Source organism: Tympanuchus pallidicinctus, unplaced genomic scaffold, assembly GCF_026119805.1.
Source record: "Tympanuchus pallidicinctus isolate F22 unplaced genomic scaffold, pur_lepc_1.0 scaffold5, whole genome shotgun sequence".
NCBI classification, from domain to species: domain Eukaryota; kingdom Metazoa; phylum Chordata; class Aves; order Galliformes; family Phasianidae; genus Tympanuchus; species Tympanuchus pallidicinctus.
In genome coordinates this window covers 34,760,187-34,774,103 of record NW_026294769.1, presented here as the reverse complement: position 1 = coordinate 34,774,103, position 13,917 = coordinate 34,760,187, and the positions used below count along the sequence as shown (strand labels likewise).

At 34.6% G+C, this 13,917-nt stretch overlaps 1 protein-coding gene across 5 annotated transcripts in view; it reads left to right on the top strand.

Annotated features, from left to right (window-relative positions):
- Positions 1 to 13,917, top strand: part of CCDC178 (coiled-coil domain containing 178) — a 181,013-nt gene that overhangs the window by 47,690 nt on the left and 119,406 nt on the right. For all 5 annotated transcript variants that reach the window (XM_052703878.1, XM_052703877.1, XM_052703879.1 and 2 more), the window contains 5 exons: positions 2,402 to 2,497; positions 2,612 to 2,748; positions 4,774 to 4,957; positions 8,774 to 8,836; positions 11,877 to 12,038. In XM_052703878.1, the coding sequence (XP_052559838.1) occupies positions 2,402 to 2,497; positions 2,612 to 2,748; positions 4,774 to 4,957; positions 8,774 to 8,836; positions 11,877 to 12,038 (642 nt within the window). The remainder of the gene's footprint in view (positions 1 to 2,401; positions 2,498 to 2,611; positions 2,749 to 4,773; positions 4,958 to 8,773; positions 8,837 to 11,876; positions 12,039 to 13,917) is intronic.

Here is a 13,917-nt window from a genome sequence, read left to right as displayed (position 1 = left end):
GTAGAATTGTACAGAACTCTATTGTCCATTCTTGTACTGTGCTATTAATGTTTATCATTATTTATTAAAGTTATCAATCATCTTACATTGGTGTGAGTGATCTACATATTTTTAGTTGTGTGCACATCTGCCTAATACTGGTTATCCTTCTAAGTCACCTACACTGAATATTTAGCAGTACAACATGAGTGTCCTTTTGAATTTTTATTTTTTTCTTGTCTTAAGGTGACGCATGAAGCCCTGTCCTGCATCATGCAGAGTGATGGCCTGCTTTACTTGAAATTCCCCTATTTTCTCCAATATTTATCTGATACTATTTTTGGAATCTTGCATTTTTGTACTCAGCGGTTTAAAACATGGAGATCCTCATGCAGTCTGACCGGGCATTTTCAGTTAACTTACTATTTCATATGTGGTGCCACAAGGGAATAAAAAAAAAAAGAGAAAACAAGCCAAAAGGAATGTTTAGGTGCCTAAAACAGAACTTAGATGGCCGCAACAGAACTTGTCATGTGTGCATGCATATGTGTGCATATATATATAATATCAGTAGTAATAAAAATATCAAGGTCCCCCTAATGGAGATATTCAAAAGCTGTTTGGCCATGGTCCTGGGAAACATATAATGTGTGGGCCAATCCATGTCCAAAAATAGATAGACAGAGTCATACTGGACAGTCTGTAATGGGTTACTTTATACCTTTTGTTTCCAATACTCAACGGTTTATTAAAGTTGTTTGTCTTTTTTTTTCTGTTACTAGCAATTGCTACTGATAGAATGTTTTCAAGTGTAATCATGTCTTGTAGTACTGTTTAATAAAGAGGATAGAATTCACACATAGTGATAGAAAATGAAGAAACAATTAGATGATGTAAAAGAAAAAGTAACAACTGAGCAATGTTCATAATGTTCAAGTGCACAAAGTTAGTTTGTAAATGTCTTCTAAACTGTATTTATAATTTGACAACAGACACCTTCATACCTCACATCTCTCCTTGAAAGTCACAAATGTCAGACGTGCAAAATGAATAATTTAGGAGACAGGGGTCATTGCAAGCTTTGTGTGTGTGTGTGTGTGTGTGTGTGTGTGTGTGTGTGTGTGTGTGTGGTTGTTGACGATTAAGTTGTGTTTTAAGAAGAATGAGAAGAATAAGAAAAATGCTTTGTTTTTGAAATTACCAGAAGAGTTATATTAGAAGGGATTTCAGGATGCCATCTAGAATACTTTTCATAATGTGGCAGCACTTCAAATTGTTCTTGTCAAAATGTTTGCTCTAAAAACATATGAAAAAGAGAAAAACATTTCTGAATCATCTTCTTTAAGTACTATCAATTGAAAAAACGGAATTTGTGGGTTATTTTCCCTGTAAATGTAACCAGTTTGTCTTTCCCATACTGCCCTGAAATATTTCTTTCTTTTTTTAAGAATATTTCACATATAAAAAAATCCTGCTGTTCAGTCTCCTTTTCCTAGATTAATAAAAGTGCTTCTCTTCAATCTTTCTGATCAGAACGTTTTCTAATTCCTAACCATTCTTTCTCTGTGAACTCTCTCTGTTCATTTGTTTATTTATTTATTTATGAGTTGGAATGAATTTTTAAAGGTCACCTACAGCCAGATCAGTTTCCCAGAGTCCCATCCAACCTGAGCTTGAGTGTCTGGAATTAGGGTCCCTGAAATGGGCACACTACTTCAACTGTGACCTTGCTACATCTTCGGCTTTCATTCCTAATGTCCAGGACTATCTAATAGATGTTTTAAACTAGATATTTATATAATTATTTCCTATTTAACATCAGTGAATCATTGTGACTGTCTGCCTTGTTTAACTGGACTTAAGCAGTTGTTTCCTTAAGCAGGTTTGAATTTGTGTATCATATACCTCCAGAGCGTAGCACTTTGTATTTGTTTACCTTTAATTTAGCCTTGTTGGTTATATACCAGCTTGTAGTTTATCCTATTCCAGTTGAATGTATCTCTGAGGAGACTGTATAGTTAAGCTCTGCCAGGATTCTGTGTTGCTTCAGTCTCTTCAGGGTAATGAGAGGGGAGTGAAGCAAAGTGTTTTTCAATTTCTGTATGAATCTCTGTGTTAGCTCAATAGAGATATTGGGATATTAAAGTAAGTCTTAGAACTGAACAGAATTAAAAGTATTCAGTTACACAACATATGTCACGTATGAATTAGCAGACTGAGAGAGTGTGCTTACTGGTTCTGTGAAGTCTAAGGATTCACCTTGGATACGTAACAATGGAACATGTGTATGAATAGCATTGCATGAAATATCTCTAGTTATTGTTTAATAAGCTGCCTTTTAATTATAATTTAAAATAAATTGTTTAATTTTTATGAAGAAATATAGGAGATATCTGTATTAATTACTTAAAATATATTTTAGGTAGAAGATTTGAATAATAAAATAACTGCACAAGCTGATGAGAACATAAAAATATCAGATGATTTTTCTGACTTGGTTAAAGCTATGGAAGAATTGGTAAGTTCTTTATTATTTTATTTAAGTAAAATGTCTGCATACTTGCTTCTCCTGTGTTGACCTGACTTATTCTGACTTATTCTAAAAGTGTCTTAATGTTTTAATGATCCTTAGAAATCCACCAGGGAAACTGATTTACAAAGTAGAAAGCAAAAGCTTCTCAAAATCAATGAAGCACTGGACATTTTGAAACGTGAAAATGAAGGACTCCAAGGAGAAAGTGAAGAGTTTTTGCAAAAACTTGGAAATTGGTAATGTTAGCAGTATAAATATTGGAAGCAAGTGTTGTTTTATCACTGAAAGTACACCTATAAAACAAAACCTTGCTGTTATTTATTGTTTTTTTTCTGTAATAGACCATTTCAATAATATCAGATTGCCTTAGGCTGAAATTTATCACTGGCATTTTTTGATCTTCATTTGAAAGAAGCAAAATGAAAATTCTGCCAAAATAGTTTGATAAAACAAAATTATGAAGTTTCTGAAATTCTCTTTGTTAATGTAAGCCTCAGTCCCAAAGGCATTTCAGTAAATCTTCTATGAACTTTACTTGTATTTTTTTTTTTATTTATGATATTTAAAAAACAGAATCTGAATATTGTGTGTCTCTATTTTTCTTTGAATTCTTGTAAGATATTATGCATTTTTTGTGGATCCTCAGTTTATTGATTCCAGATAGCTGTACTTTAAGCTGTATTTTGCATAATGTTCCTAGTGCATTTATAATATAACAGCAAATAAAACAGATTTTCAGTTCTTCATTTACACACCAGTATCTTGTTGGTTTTAGGTGTCTTACAAAAAGCCCAACAAAAAGAAAGAGTGCTCTTTGCATGGAATTTTATTTGAGTAATACAGAAATCGTAAATCTTTGATCTTACTGGGGTTCTTAGCTAAATAAGATGAGTTCTAAAGACTATAAATATTGTTCTCTTGGGGGTTTTGCCATTAAGTGCCACACAAGAGGCAGGATGTTTGGTAAAGCTCAAAACTTTTAAATGCTCTGATCTGCTGCTCATCTCTTGCCTGATATTGGCAATATTTGGTATGTCATATCAGTACTGTGATACTCTGAGCCTATGATTGTTTCCTGGTTTCAGCTGAGACAGGGCCAATCACATACCTGTGTTGGTTGTTGCTGAGCAATGAGAGCTGCTGCCAGGTTACACCACAACAGGCTGTAATTATTTTTTTTCTCACAGTGAACTGCCAATTTCTTTAAACTCCTCCGAACTTATGTGGCAGTTGTCAAAAAAGAAGTGAAATTGTCCTTATAGTTCAATCTTTGTTTTCAACGAGGAACAGAAAGCAGTGTAGGGATGATGTATTTGTCTTACATGACTTTATTTCCTCAGTATAGTAATGGAAAGAAATAAGTAGTTTGTATCTTAGTGACATTAGACCAGGTAAACGCCAATGTATCCCAGCTACAAAGAAGGCTAATGGCATCCTGGGCTGTGTTGGGAGGAGCATTACCAGTAGGTCAAGAGAAGTGATCCTTCCCTTCTACTTATCTGTGGTGAGGCCACATCTGAAGTGCTGTATGTGTTCTGAGGCCCTCAGTAGAAGGGAAACATGAATGTATTGGGGTGAGTCCAACACAGGGCCATGAATATAACAAAGGGCCTGGAGACCCTCTCCTAGGAGGAGAGTTTGAGAGCTGTTCAGTGTGGAGAAGTCTTGGGGTGACCATAATAATGTTTGTAAATGCAATATGAGAGGTTTAAAGAGCATGTAGCCAGGGTCTTTTCAGTGGTGCCCAGTGCCAGAACAAGAGGCAATGGGCACAAACTTGAACAGAGGAGGTTCAAGTTCTCTTCAGAACACCAGGAGCACTTCTGTGCTGTACAGGTGATGAAGCACTGGTACAGGCTGCCCAGAGGCTGTGTGTGGGGTCTGCTGCTCAGAGACCTTCAGCAGTTGCTTGGATGTGGCCTGGCCCCCTGCTCTGGTGTCCCTGATGGAGCAGGAAGGGCCCTGCCAGCCTCAGCCATTTTGGGATGCTGTGATTCTATGATAAAGGTTAACAGTGGGAATGTGTAGGTAAAAAAAAATGGCTGTATGTAGTTGTTTGATACGAAGAAACTATCAGGGCTTACAGTCACGAATGAAGTAAGTTTAAAGTTTTAGGGAAGAGCTTGGTGTATTCAGCATCGTATAAATGGATGATGAAATCCTGCCTTTACTTTTGATTTTCAAATATTTTAGCTTCACTTATTTAATATTGAGTTTTTCTTTTAGTAAGCATACTTTATAAAAGAATTTTATTTTAATAGTTCAAGAGCAAAGGAGGCATATCAGTCAGAAGTCAAAACTCTCAGCAAAAGCATAGAGGAGTCTGAAGATCAAATAAAACAACTAAATGAAGAGCTTTGTAAAGCTGAATTATTTTACAATGAAAAAAAAGCAAAGTATGAAGAAATCCAAGAAGAAATAACTGCAGAAAAGATCACTAACAAGGTTCTACTTTTTTTTTGTTTTATTTTAATGTGGAAGAAAAAAAAAAAAAACAAAACACTTCTACTGCACAGAATTACTAGGCAAGCGACAAAACAATAAGCAAATAATAATCTAGGATTTCTATATTTTTACCACGTATTTTAAAACACTTGAAAATCTGAAAAATTTGAAAAAACAGTAAGGACAAAATAAATTGCTTATTAAATGGTCACAGAAAATGTCAGGCTAATTAAAGTTTACAAATATTAAAGCATACTAAAATTCTTCTATTTGTAGGTAATTCAATGGGAATACTAACAAATAACCTCATTCTTATGTAACTAAGTGATTAGAAGAATTTGCCAATCAATATAGTTTTACGTGATAGCAAATGTAGACATTGTGCATGAGATACTGCATTAGAGTAATTATTTAGTTATCATTAGAAAGTAATTCATTATCCAGAATTGAAATATAAATTCGTTCTTATATATAGGTTTTGCCGTGACTGTGTTTGAAGATTTTTGTGGTTTTTTTTTTGCTTGACATAATTCTTAATAAATAACATAGTACATATGCATTCAGAAATATGTGAAGGAAATAAAAAGAGGAATTTTTATACCAGGGAGATATAAATGGTGTTTAGTATATTTTTCATTAGTGTTCTTCTACTGTATATGAAGTATAGATTGCCTGGAAGGAGGAACTTCAACATTTTATTTTCAAGATTTCCTAACTTTTAATCAGGAAAATTAAGAACATTCATAGTATTTTCTAGACTAGTATGCATTGACATATTAGGCTCTTCATGTTTTTCTTAAGTAAGCAAATCCAAGTACTGGACTCTGCCTGAAAAACAGGAAAGAGGAATTGTTGGATGTGATTTAAAACAGAACCAGTTGAAAGGCTTTTTGAGCCAAAGGGAAAAACTGTAAAACATGGGCTAGAAAACTTCAGAGCTTTTCATTGTGCCAGGTTGTCTTCTCTTGCATCAAATTTATATTACTGGCAATATCTGAATTTGCACCAAGTAGGTTTGCCCTATAAATTGTATTTTTGGTATATGCTGTTCTATGGCTGTATGTTTTAATGCTAAATTTGTTCTGACTTGCTTGTATATAAATTTGTCAAGCACCGTTTTCCCTGCATTCTTGATGGTGTGTGCTGAAACTTGCACATGAATGGATGTTCATCTGCATGAGCAGGGAATCTTTTATGGTGCTTTTTTTTGCTTTTTACTGGGAACTTCATGGGTGCTAAAAATTAGTCTAGGAAATAAGGATTTTAGAAGAGTTTTAGGAAAAACTCCCTGTTTATTTGCTTAATTTATATTTTTCCCTCAATTATTCAAATGTAATTTAGGATTAATGTTTAGTAATCCAGATGTTGTTAAAATCAGTGCTTCTGGTCATCTATTAATCTGACATTGTCTCTAGCAGCCTTCCTATTCAGATGTATTTGGGAAAGGATTTGTCACTACTTCTTCTGTACTTTGCATGTTTAATCTAAAAACTCCTATTTAACTTCCCTGATGGTGCTTTTTGATTTAAATCCACAAAGTTCAGGATCCTTTCTGTTTTGCTTCTTTTAGACATCATTTCAAATGTTGGAGGATACAGTCTGGCTGCTGACAGCTTCTTTTCTGTTTAGTGGTGTTGATTTTTCTATTTGATGTTTCCAAAACATCCATCAAAACCTGATTTGCATGTGCTTTGAGCCTCTAGTACGATCTATATAAATAGTCTCTGTCTAGTTTGCAAATATTTTACTTTTTTAGCTATCCTTCATAACATTTCTAATATACTAACAACAAAAAAATCCATTTTTGAATTTTGACTACAGCGTTACTTTTTGGATTTTGTTGCTCCTTAATCTCCCTAGTCAAATCATAGATAGGGTTAGTATCCTGGGCATGCAGCCAATCAGAAATGTATCTCATTTATGGTTATGCATTTATGGTTAGAGACAGAATTTCATTTTGTTTGTGTTCTAGTTTCTTTCTTGGCAGAACTTCTACATTAAGCCATTGTTAGTGTCCCATCTCCAATGATTGCTTTCCAGCATCTCTTAAGTTGATTCATTACCCTTGTTGTTGAGTATCTCCGTTTCCAGCAGCATCAGAGTTATCATTTTGTTATCAGCTTTAATGATTATGGTTAATCTGTGGTTAATCTCAGCTACCATAATAGCTAAAGTTGCGTGGTTATATTTTCAAAACTTAAACACATGAAGCCACATACAAAGGTGGCCAGTTGCAAGAGCTAATTACAAGGTAAAAGTTGCTAGTTCAGTGAGAACAGAATGCAAGGAAGCTAAGATACCTCTCTGTCTACGCAATAGCTGAAGAGAGCTGAATTTTAAATATGCCCTTATAAATGATGGTGCAATTTTAAGTTGATTTTCTGGTCTCTGCTGATATTTTGTTAGAGCAATTACCCCTTGATGTGTCTGACAATGCATCTGTCTGTAACCACCAGTTAAACTGTCTCTGTGGGCCACTGAGCAGAATAAAAAATATATTCACACAATCACCAGGTGTTATCATCAGTCATTCTAAATGATGCTGCATTTTGGAGAGCAGTCCAGAAGCTACAGTTCTAAGTTCTAAGGCTCAGTAGATTTAGATTCAGATAGGTTTATGGATGTGTTAGGGGGGTATGAAGGCCCGTGGACACTGATTTTTGCTCAGAGTTTTCCTTGGAGGAAATGTATGAACTTTCATCTGGAAATAAAAGTCACACAGAATCACAGAATGGCCCAGGTTGGAAGCTCTAACACCCCTACCACAGGCGGAGTCACCAACCTCCCCATTTAATACCAGACCAGGCTGCCCAGGCCCCATCCAACTTGGTCTTGAACACCTCCAGAGATGGGGCATCTACAACCTCTCTGGGCAAAAGACAATGTCTACTACTTATTGATTACAGGATTTCCTTGAAATGTACTTTCTACATGAATGCTGGTCTGCCTGTCTCCTTTTCCCATGAAGTTTGTAATAATCTTTTTTTGATTGGAGGCTTGAGAATAATTGTATTATTCTATTATTAAATAATTGTATTATGACCTGCTCATGCAAGAACATCCCTCTCTAAGTGCTGATGGCACGTGCTTCCAGAATGCAGATACAGATGTGAATTAAACATCTTGAAGAAATAGATTTCAACAATAGAAGGGATTGAGTCTGTTTCTAACTTTATTGTTGGCGACATTATGCCTAGTTTTGCCTAAATAATGTCCTTAAATTCACTTAAAAGAAAACAGAAAAGTCTAATTAGGATTTGGCTTACAGTGTGATCAGGTATATTTTAGTTATGATGATCTGCTAACGTGACATACATTAAACTAGAGGTTTTCAGTGTGCAGACTAGACTAATTTATTTGACTGTAATTCTAGAAGTGGTGTGAGTAGAACGCTCATATAAGAAAAGGTTGAAAATTTCAGATTTTTTTTCTAGAAATTATGAAAAAAGTCCCATCATAGGCTGACAGAAGGTATTGAGATTGTTTAAAATCTCAACATTTGATGTTCCATATCATTTTAGGTGAGCCACTTCAGCTTCTTCATGTATGTTAAGCTCAGAAAATAAATAAATAAATAAATAGTTACTGATATATTTATTCAAATTTAAAATATAGTCTTCCTTTTCTTGTAGTCTATGTTTATTTAACTACTGTGCATGAGTAAGTGTTGTAATTTCATCTTTTGTATAGTTCTGTGATAATCGAGAGAAAATTTATAAGTTGTGCTTGTCCTTACTGTGATGTCATTGCTGTTGTCTATTAATTTATTTTCTTGTGTTGCATATGACTTTTTTTTTTTTTTTTTTTTCCCCAAAGAATCTGGAGTTGAATCTTACAAAAGAAATTCAAGATGCAAAAGAGATTTGCAAAGTGATTCAGGTAAATATGACATAAGCCCATTTACTTGAAAGCTAAGTTTTCCTTCGGTGTTCTTTTCACTTTCTACCATAAATTAGCTCTGAATACCTTGTAGCCAATTTTTATAGAAAGATAATGGGTTTTGCTAAGTAACTGAGTTTGCTGTTTTTTATATCCAACTAGGAAAATGCAAATACTCATGAAAACTTGGACCGTAGTAATTGTATTCAAGATGTTTGCAATAACTTCCAGTTTGCTAGAAAAAAACACAACAGCTTTCAATAATAATTCATATATGCAGAGACAGTATCATCTGAATCTGTATTTTTCTTCAGTTTCTGTAGAAAGTACAATCAGACTCCTACCATACTTGATACTGATGCATGTACATATAAAATGAGCCATTTTAACACCATTTGATTTTCCCCTGGTGTGAACTACTTAATTCACACAAGATATGCCGCTGTTACTTTTTTAATTGTCAAATATAAGCCTTTTTGTCTGGTCTTCACTGCTGCTTTTCAACAATCCTCAGGCAAGCATTGATACTATTTCAAATTTTCTTACTGAAATTCCAAGTAGGGCTTTGCCATCCATTTCCATCCTTTGGAAAATCAATTCCCTCAGGTGCTTCCCTTGATAGTATGTGTAACAATCGTATTACATGTGTTGTAGTAACTGTCAGTTCTCAATGTTTCAAGCAAGACACGGAGTGGAAGCTCCAGGACTGTCTTCTCAATTTCTCCATTCAGTGTCACCAGTAAGAAACAGGGAAGGGGCCTTAAGTTGGAGTTATCAGAACCAGGCTCTAGCTTCCATCTGATCAATGATAGTCTGAGCAGCAGCTTTCCAGACAACAAGATAAGAGAAATTAAGAGATTACCAGTCAGTCTTCTAAAGTTGGAAACCCTCTCTAGCTTCTTTTGTGGTTGTATCAAGCAGAGATAATCAAAAGAGATAATCTCAAATGCTGCTCTTGGATTTACTGTGCTGTGCTGACCATAAATTCTTCTGAGATCTTTGTTTCTCCTCACTCCCACTTTTTTTTTTTTTTTTTTTGAGAGAGAGAGAGAGAGAGAGAAGTCTGATCCTTTTTATTTGCTTGGAGATATTCAACCTCCAATTGAGGTTACAAAGCTTGTTCTCTTCCATTCTGTGACTTTGAACTTGCAAGAAATTTGCAGTAGAACCTAGCGCATACATTTCACGCTTCTAGAAAGAACACATCCAGGAGGGATCTTGCAATTTCTTTTTATCCCTGACATAAGCAAGAAGTGTTGAATGCTCCTCTTCTAAGCCTTGTGGTGCTCAAGGTTGTCACCATCCTGTGTCTTTGTGGCTGATGCCCACCTTCCCTCTAATTCTTAGACTGTGCTTCAGAGAAGGCTGAAGGAAATGCTTTTCGTCCCAGCTGCTGCAGCATAACAGGTTTTGTTTGCTGCTTCTGAACATCTTCACTTTCTTTGGATTTATTACTGATAATTTTCTATTATTCATTGGAACTAAAAATTGCTGCCTTCTCTCTTGGTTCTTGCAGAAATCCCTCAGTAGTCCTTCTAGCCTACTTCTTTCCTTGTACAGACAGGAACAGAAGAACAGTTCCCTAATGGGATATAAATTTGCTGCTGAGAACTTTTTTCATCGCAGTTCATGTGTTTTCACAACAGAGGTTCATCTTTATAAGTATCTCATACTTCTTGTGGGTTCATCTTTGTATCTTCTTGTAATGTTCATTTTCGACTACAATTTCTTTAAGTATTTTTTTTTCCAAAACTAATAGAACAAAACATAACGATGATAGCAAAGGCTACTGAAAGAGCAAAATCTATTATTAACAACTGACTATAAAAATGCATAGCAGTTTAGAGGAGAGTCTTTTCTAAGGTAGCTAAAGGGAATTTCCTAATGCCATCTGAGTATAACCACCATCAATCCAGAATTACTTACGCTTATCTGGGGAGCTTTTCTATTCTACTTACCAATCATTTTGTCACCTGAAACTTAATCCATAACCTTCACCTAGCATAGTGAATTTGAAAGTTCTGTTGCATTAACTACTAGAAGCACTTCAAGTAAAGGTATATTTGTAGACTATTAAAGGAGTTATTAAGGGATTAAAAGGATTTATTTTCCACCTAAAACTAAAACAGTAAGTTGTGTGTATGCTCATTCCTTGCCTTCTTTCCAGTAATCTTCCTGGAACTCTGGTTCTAAAAGGGGAAATCAAAATGGTGGCAGTTGAATTCCACTTCATATATACATAGATATATAGATATTGGTTCTAGATATATAAGTTCTAAACAGATAAATAATTGAGTTCAAGTGATGGTGAATTTGGTGTAGTAGAAATTCAAGTGTACGTAAGACCTCTCTGCTCTTTATAAACAATGTAATTGCTAGTACATAATATTTCTCTTTCTTTCTCTTTTTGTATTTCTTTTTGGTGAGAGAAAGATGAAGATGGATGTAAGCTGGCTCTTAAGCTGGTTGGTGTATTTCCCAGCCTTGAAATGTGTTTGTTTATTTTTGCAATTTTTTTTTCCTTTCTATTCTGTGTTCTTTCTTTTCCTTTTCCTTTTCTTTTTCTGACTGTTGGGGTTTTTTTTTTTTTTTTTTTTTTTTTTGGTTTGTTGGTTTGTTTGCTGAGAACTTTCCTATGGTGATAGCATTTCCCATCAGAAAAGACTTCCTTTTTTAGCATCATTAATATTTGGAATTTTAATTCCTCTTTTTGGAATACTGTTCTTCTGTTTGCTTAAGTATTACTGTAAATTAATTGTCTGCTTCAATATAATACTTGTATTTCATATTGTTTGTTGCTGATGCCTCTTCTGTGTTTGTTTGCCAGTTGTAGTGGCTGTTCAGCCTTTATTATTCACGTGCTGATTTAATGGCCAACTTTCCTTCATTCTGAAGACATCTTGAATTGCACAGAATTTTGTGGTCTATTCAAAGTATTCACTTAAGGATATAATTTTTTTCAGATTTGAATTTTTCATGTTTAACTTATGCTTCTGATTTCAATACTGCAAGGTATTTCTCTATGTATTTCAATAAACAGGCCAGGACTAAAGATATATATGATGAGCTAGAGGAAAAGAAAAGAGAGAAACTAAAGAAGAGAGAAGAAGATATGAAGAGAATAGAAGAGGTAGAGAGACACATAGCTCATCTAGAAGCAAATTTTAAAAGAAATGAAGATCTATTTAATGAAAACCATAAGGTAAAAGTGGTAGATTCTGAGCCATTTCCTGACGTATTTTCTAATTGTTATTACAACAGCAACAAAATAAAGTAAAAAGAAAAAAAAAAAAAAGAAAGAAAATTAAAAAGATGTAACAGAAGAGTTCAGAAAGGATTGATTATTAAGGTGTGTGATTGTGCTGTGATACAACAAAACATACAGCCTGATCTCAGCCTTAGAGTCCTGTCCTTTCTTGCCTTCTGTATTAGAAAAATCGTTATTTCTCTTTTAAGTTTTGTGATTCTCTTTCTTACAAAAGGGAAGACTGTTTAGTAATTTGTATCTCTTTGTTAAGTTATAAGTTGAAAAGAGCAACCAATGTATAAGCCGTGGCAGGCTGGGAACCCTTTTCCATTCTCTGCTTTGTGAGTGATATTGATTTTTTTTTTTTTCCTTTTTCTCATGAAATGTCTGTTTTATATAAGAAAAAGACACAGAAAATCTTAGTCTTAAAAACAAATCCTCAGCATTCTGGAATTGACTTTGAATAAAATACACCTTTCTCTTCCAAGGTCTGTATTCATTTTGCTTCTGGTGAAGCATTTGTACTGTCATACTCTGACGTGTTTTGAAAGCAAGGCTAAATAGATGTTTTCCTCCAGAAGTCCAGTAATGACATGGTACAATAGTATTACCCACATGTGCTGGATGTAGTAATGATGCTTACTCTTCCTAAGGGGAAAACCTTGGGAAAATTTTCAGGAAGTAACCTTTCATCCAGAACAGTTCAAAAGAATAACAGGAACGACAACGGAAATTGTAAGACTGTGAAGCACTTCTTTTGTTACTACAGTTTCCTCTTTTAAATCTGGCAATCTTGTAGGTCTTTAAAACTTTCCTTATAAGGAGTGTTGCAGCAGTGGTGATAAAAACCAGAATGTACATTAGACAATGTTATCTAAATAAATTACTGTTTGAAACCAAGATATTACAGTGAGGGATGGTTTTGAAAAATACTCATAGTAGGTGGATCAGTTTATTCAGTCTTTAAAACTGGAGGCCTTAGGTGGACAATCATTTCCTTAAGTAATGATGATAGTGACCAGTGTCTGTGGGAAACAGATGTTATTTTAATGAAAAGATGTGGAAATAGTCAAAATATGGATGCTAGAGTTTGATATAAGATGTAATGGCACTTCAGTGACTATTACGTATACATATATAATGTACATTTAAGAAAAACACTAAATGAAACCAATACTACCTTTCCTTTACAGAGCTGCTAGGATGTAATTTATTTGAAGATTTTTAATATTTTTTTTCTCATTAAAAACAATTCCATAACATTGCATTATTCTTTTTGTACATTCTTTTCTTGATTAGATTCTTATTCCTTTTCTTATTTTGGGGAATGGCTCTGACAACTAGAAACATTGGAAATATTTCATTTGTTTTCTGTCTTCTGCCACACGTGCAGCAGAGTTCAGCATTCACAGTGATCATTGTACAAATCAAAAGCACTAATTGTGAGCTGTCCTGTTGTCATTATGCTTCAATTAAGCTTTGCCTTACAAAGCCTTTGTTCTGCATGCCACAATGAAGTCATAGGACCATTGAATAGTGGTTTGGAAAGGACCTTGATCAGCTTGTTTCTACCCCTCTGCTGTGGGCAGTGACACCTTCCACTAGGCCAGTGCTCACTGAACTGCTCACTAAAGCAAGCAGTTTTTCAGCATAGGGAAAATTACCTGAAATTTCCCTCCACACACACCCCCTATGTGCACTCCTGTTTCTTGGCTGTTGGGTTGTTTTTTTTTTCTGTCAAAGGAAATAAATATTTTATATACCTGAACGGAAAATAATCAGTTTGAAGGAAAGGTTTATCTCATAAGTGACTGAAAGAGGAGAAAAGTTTCAC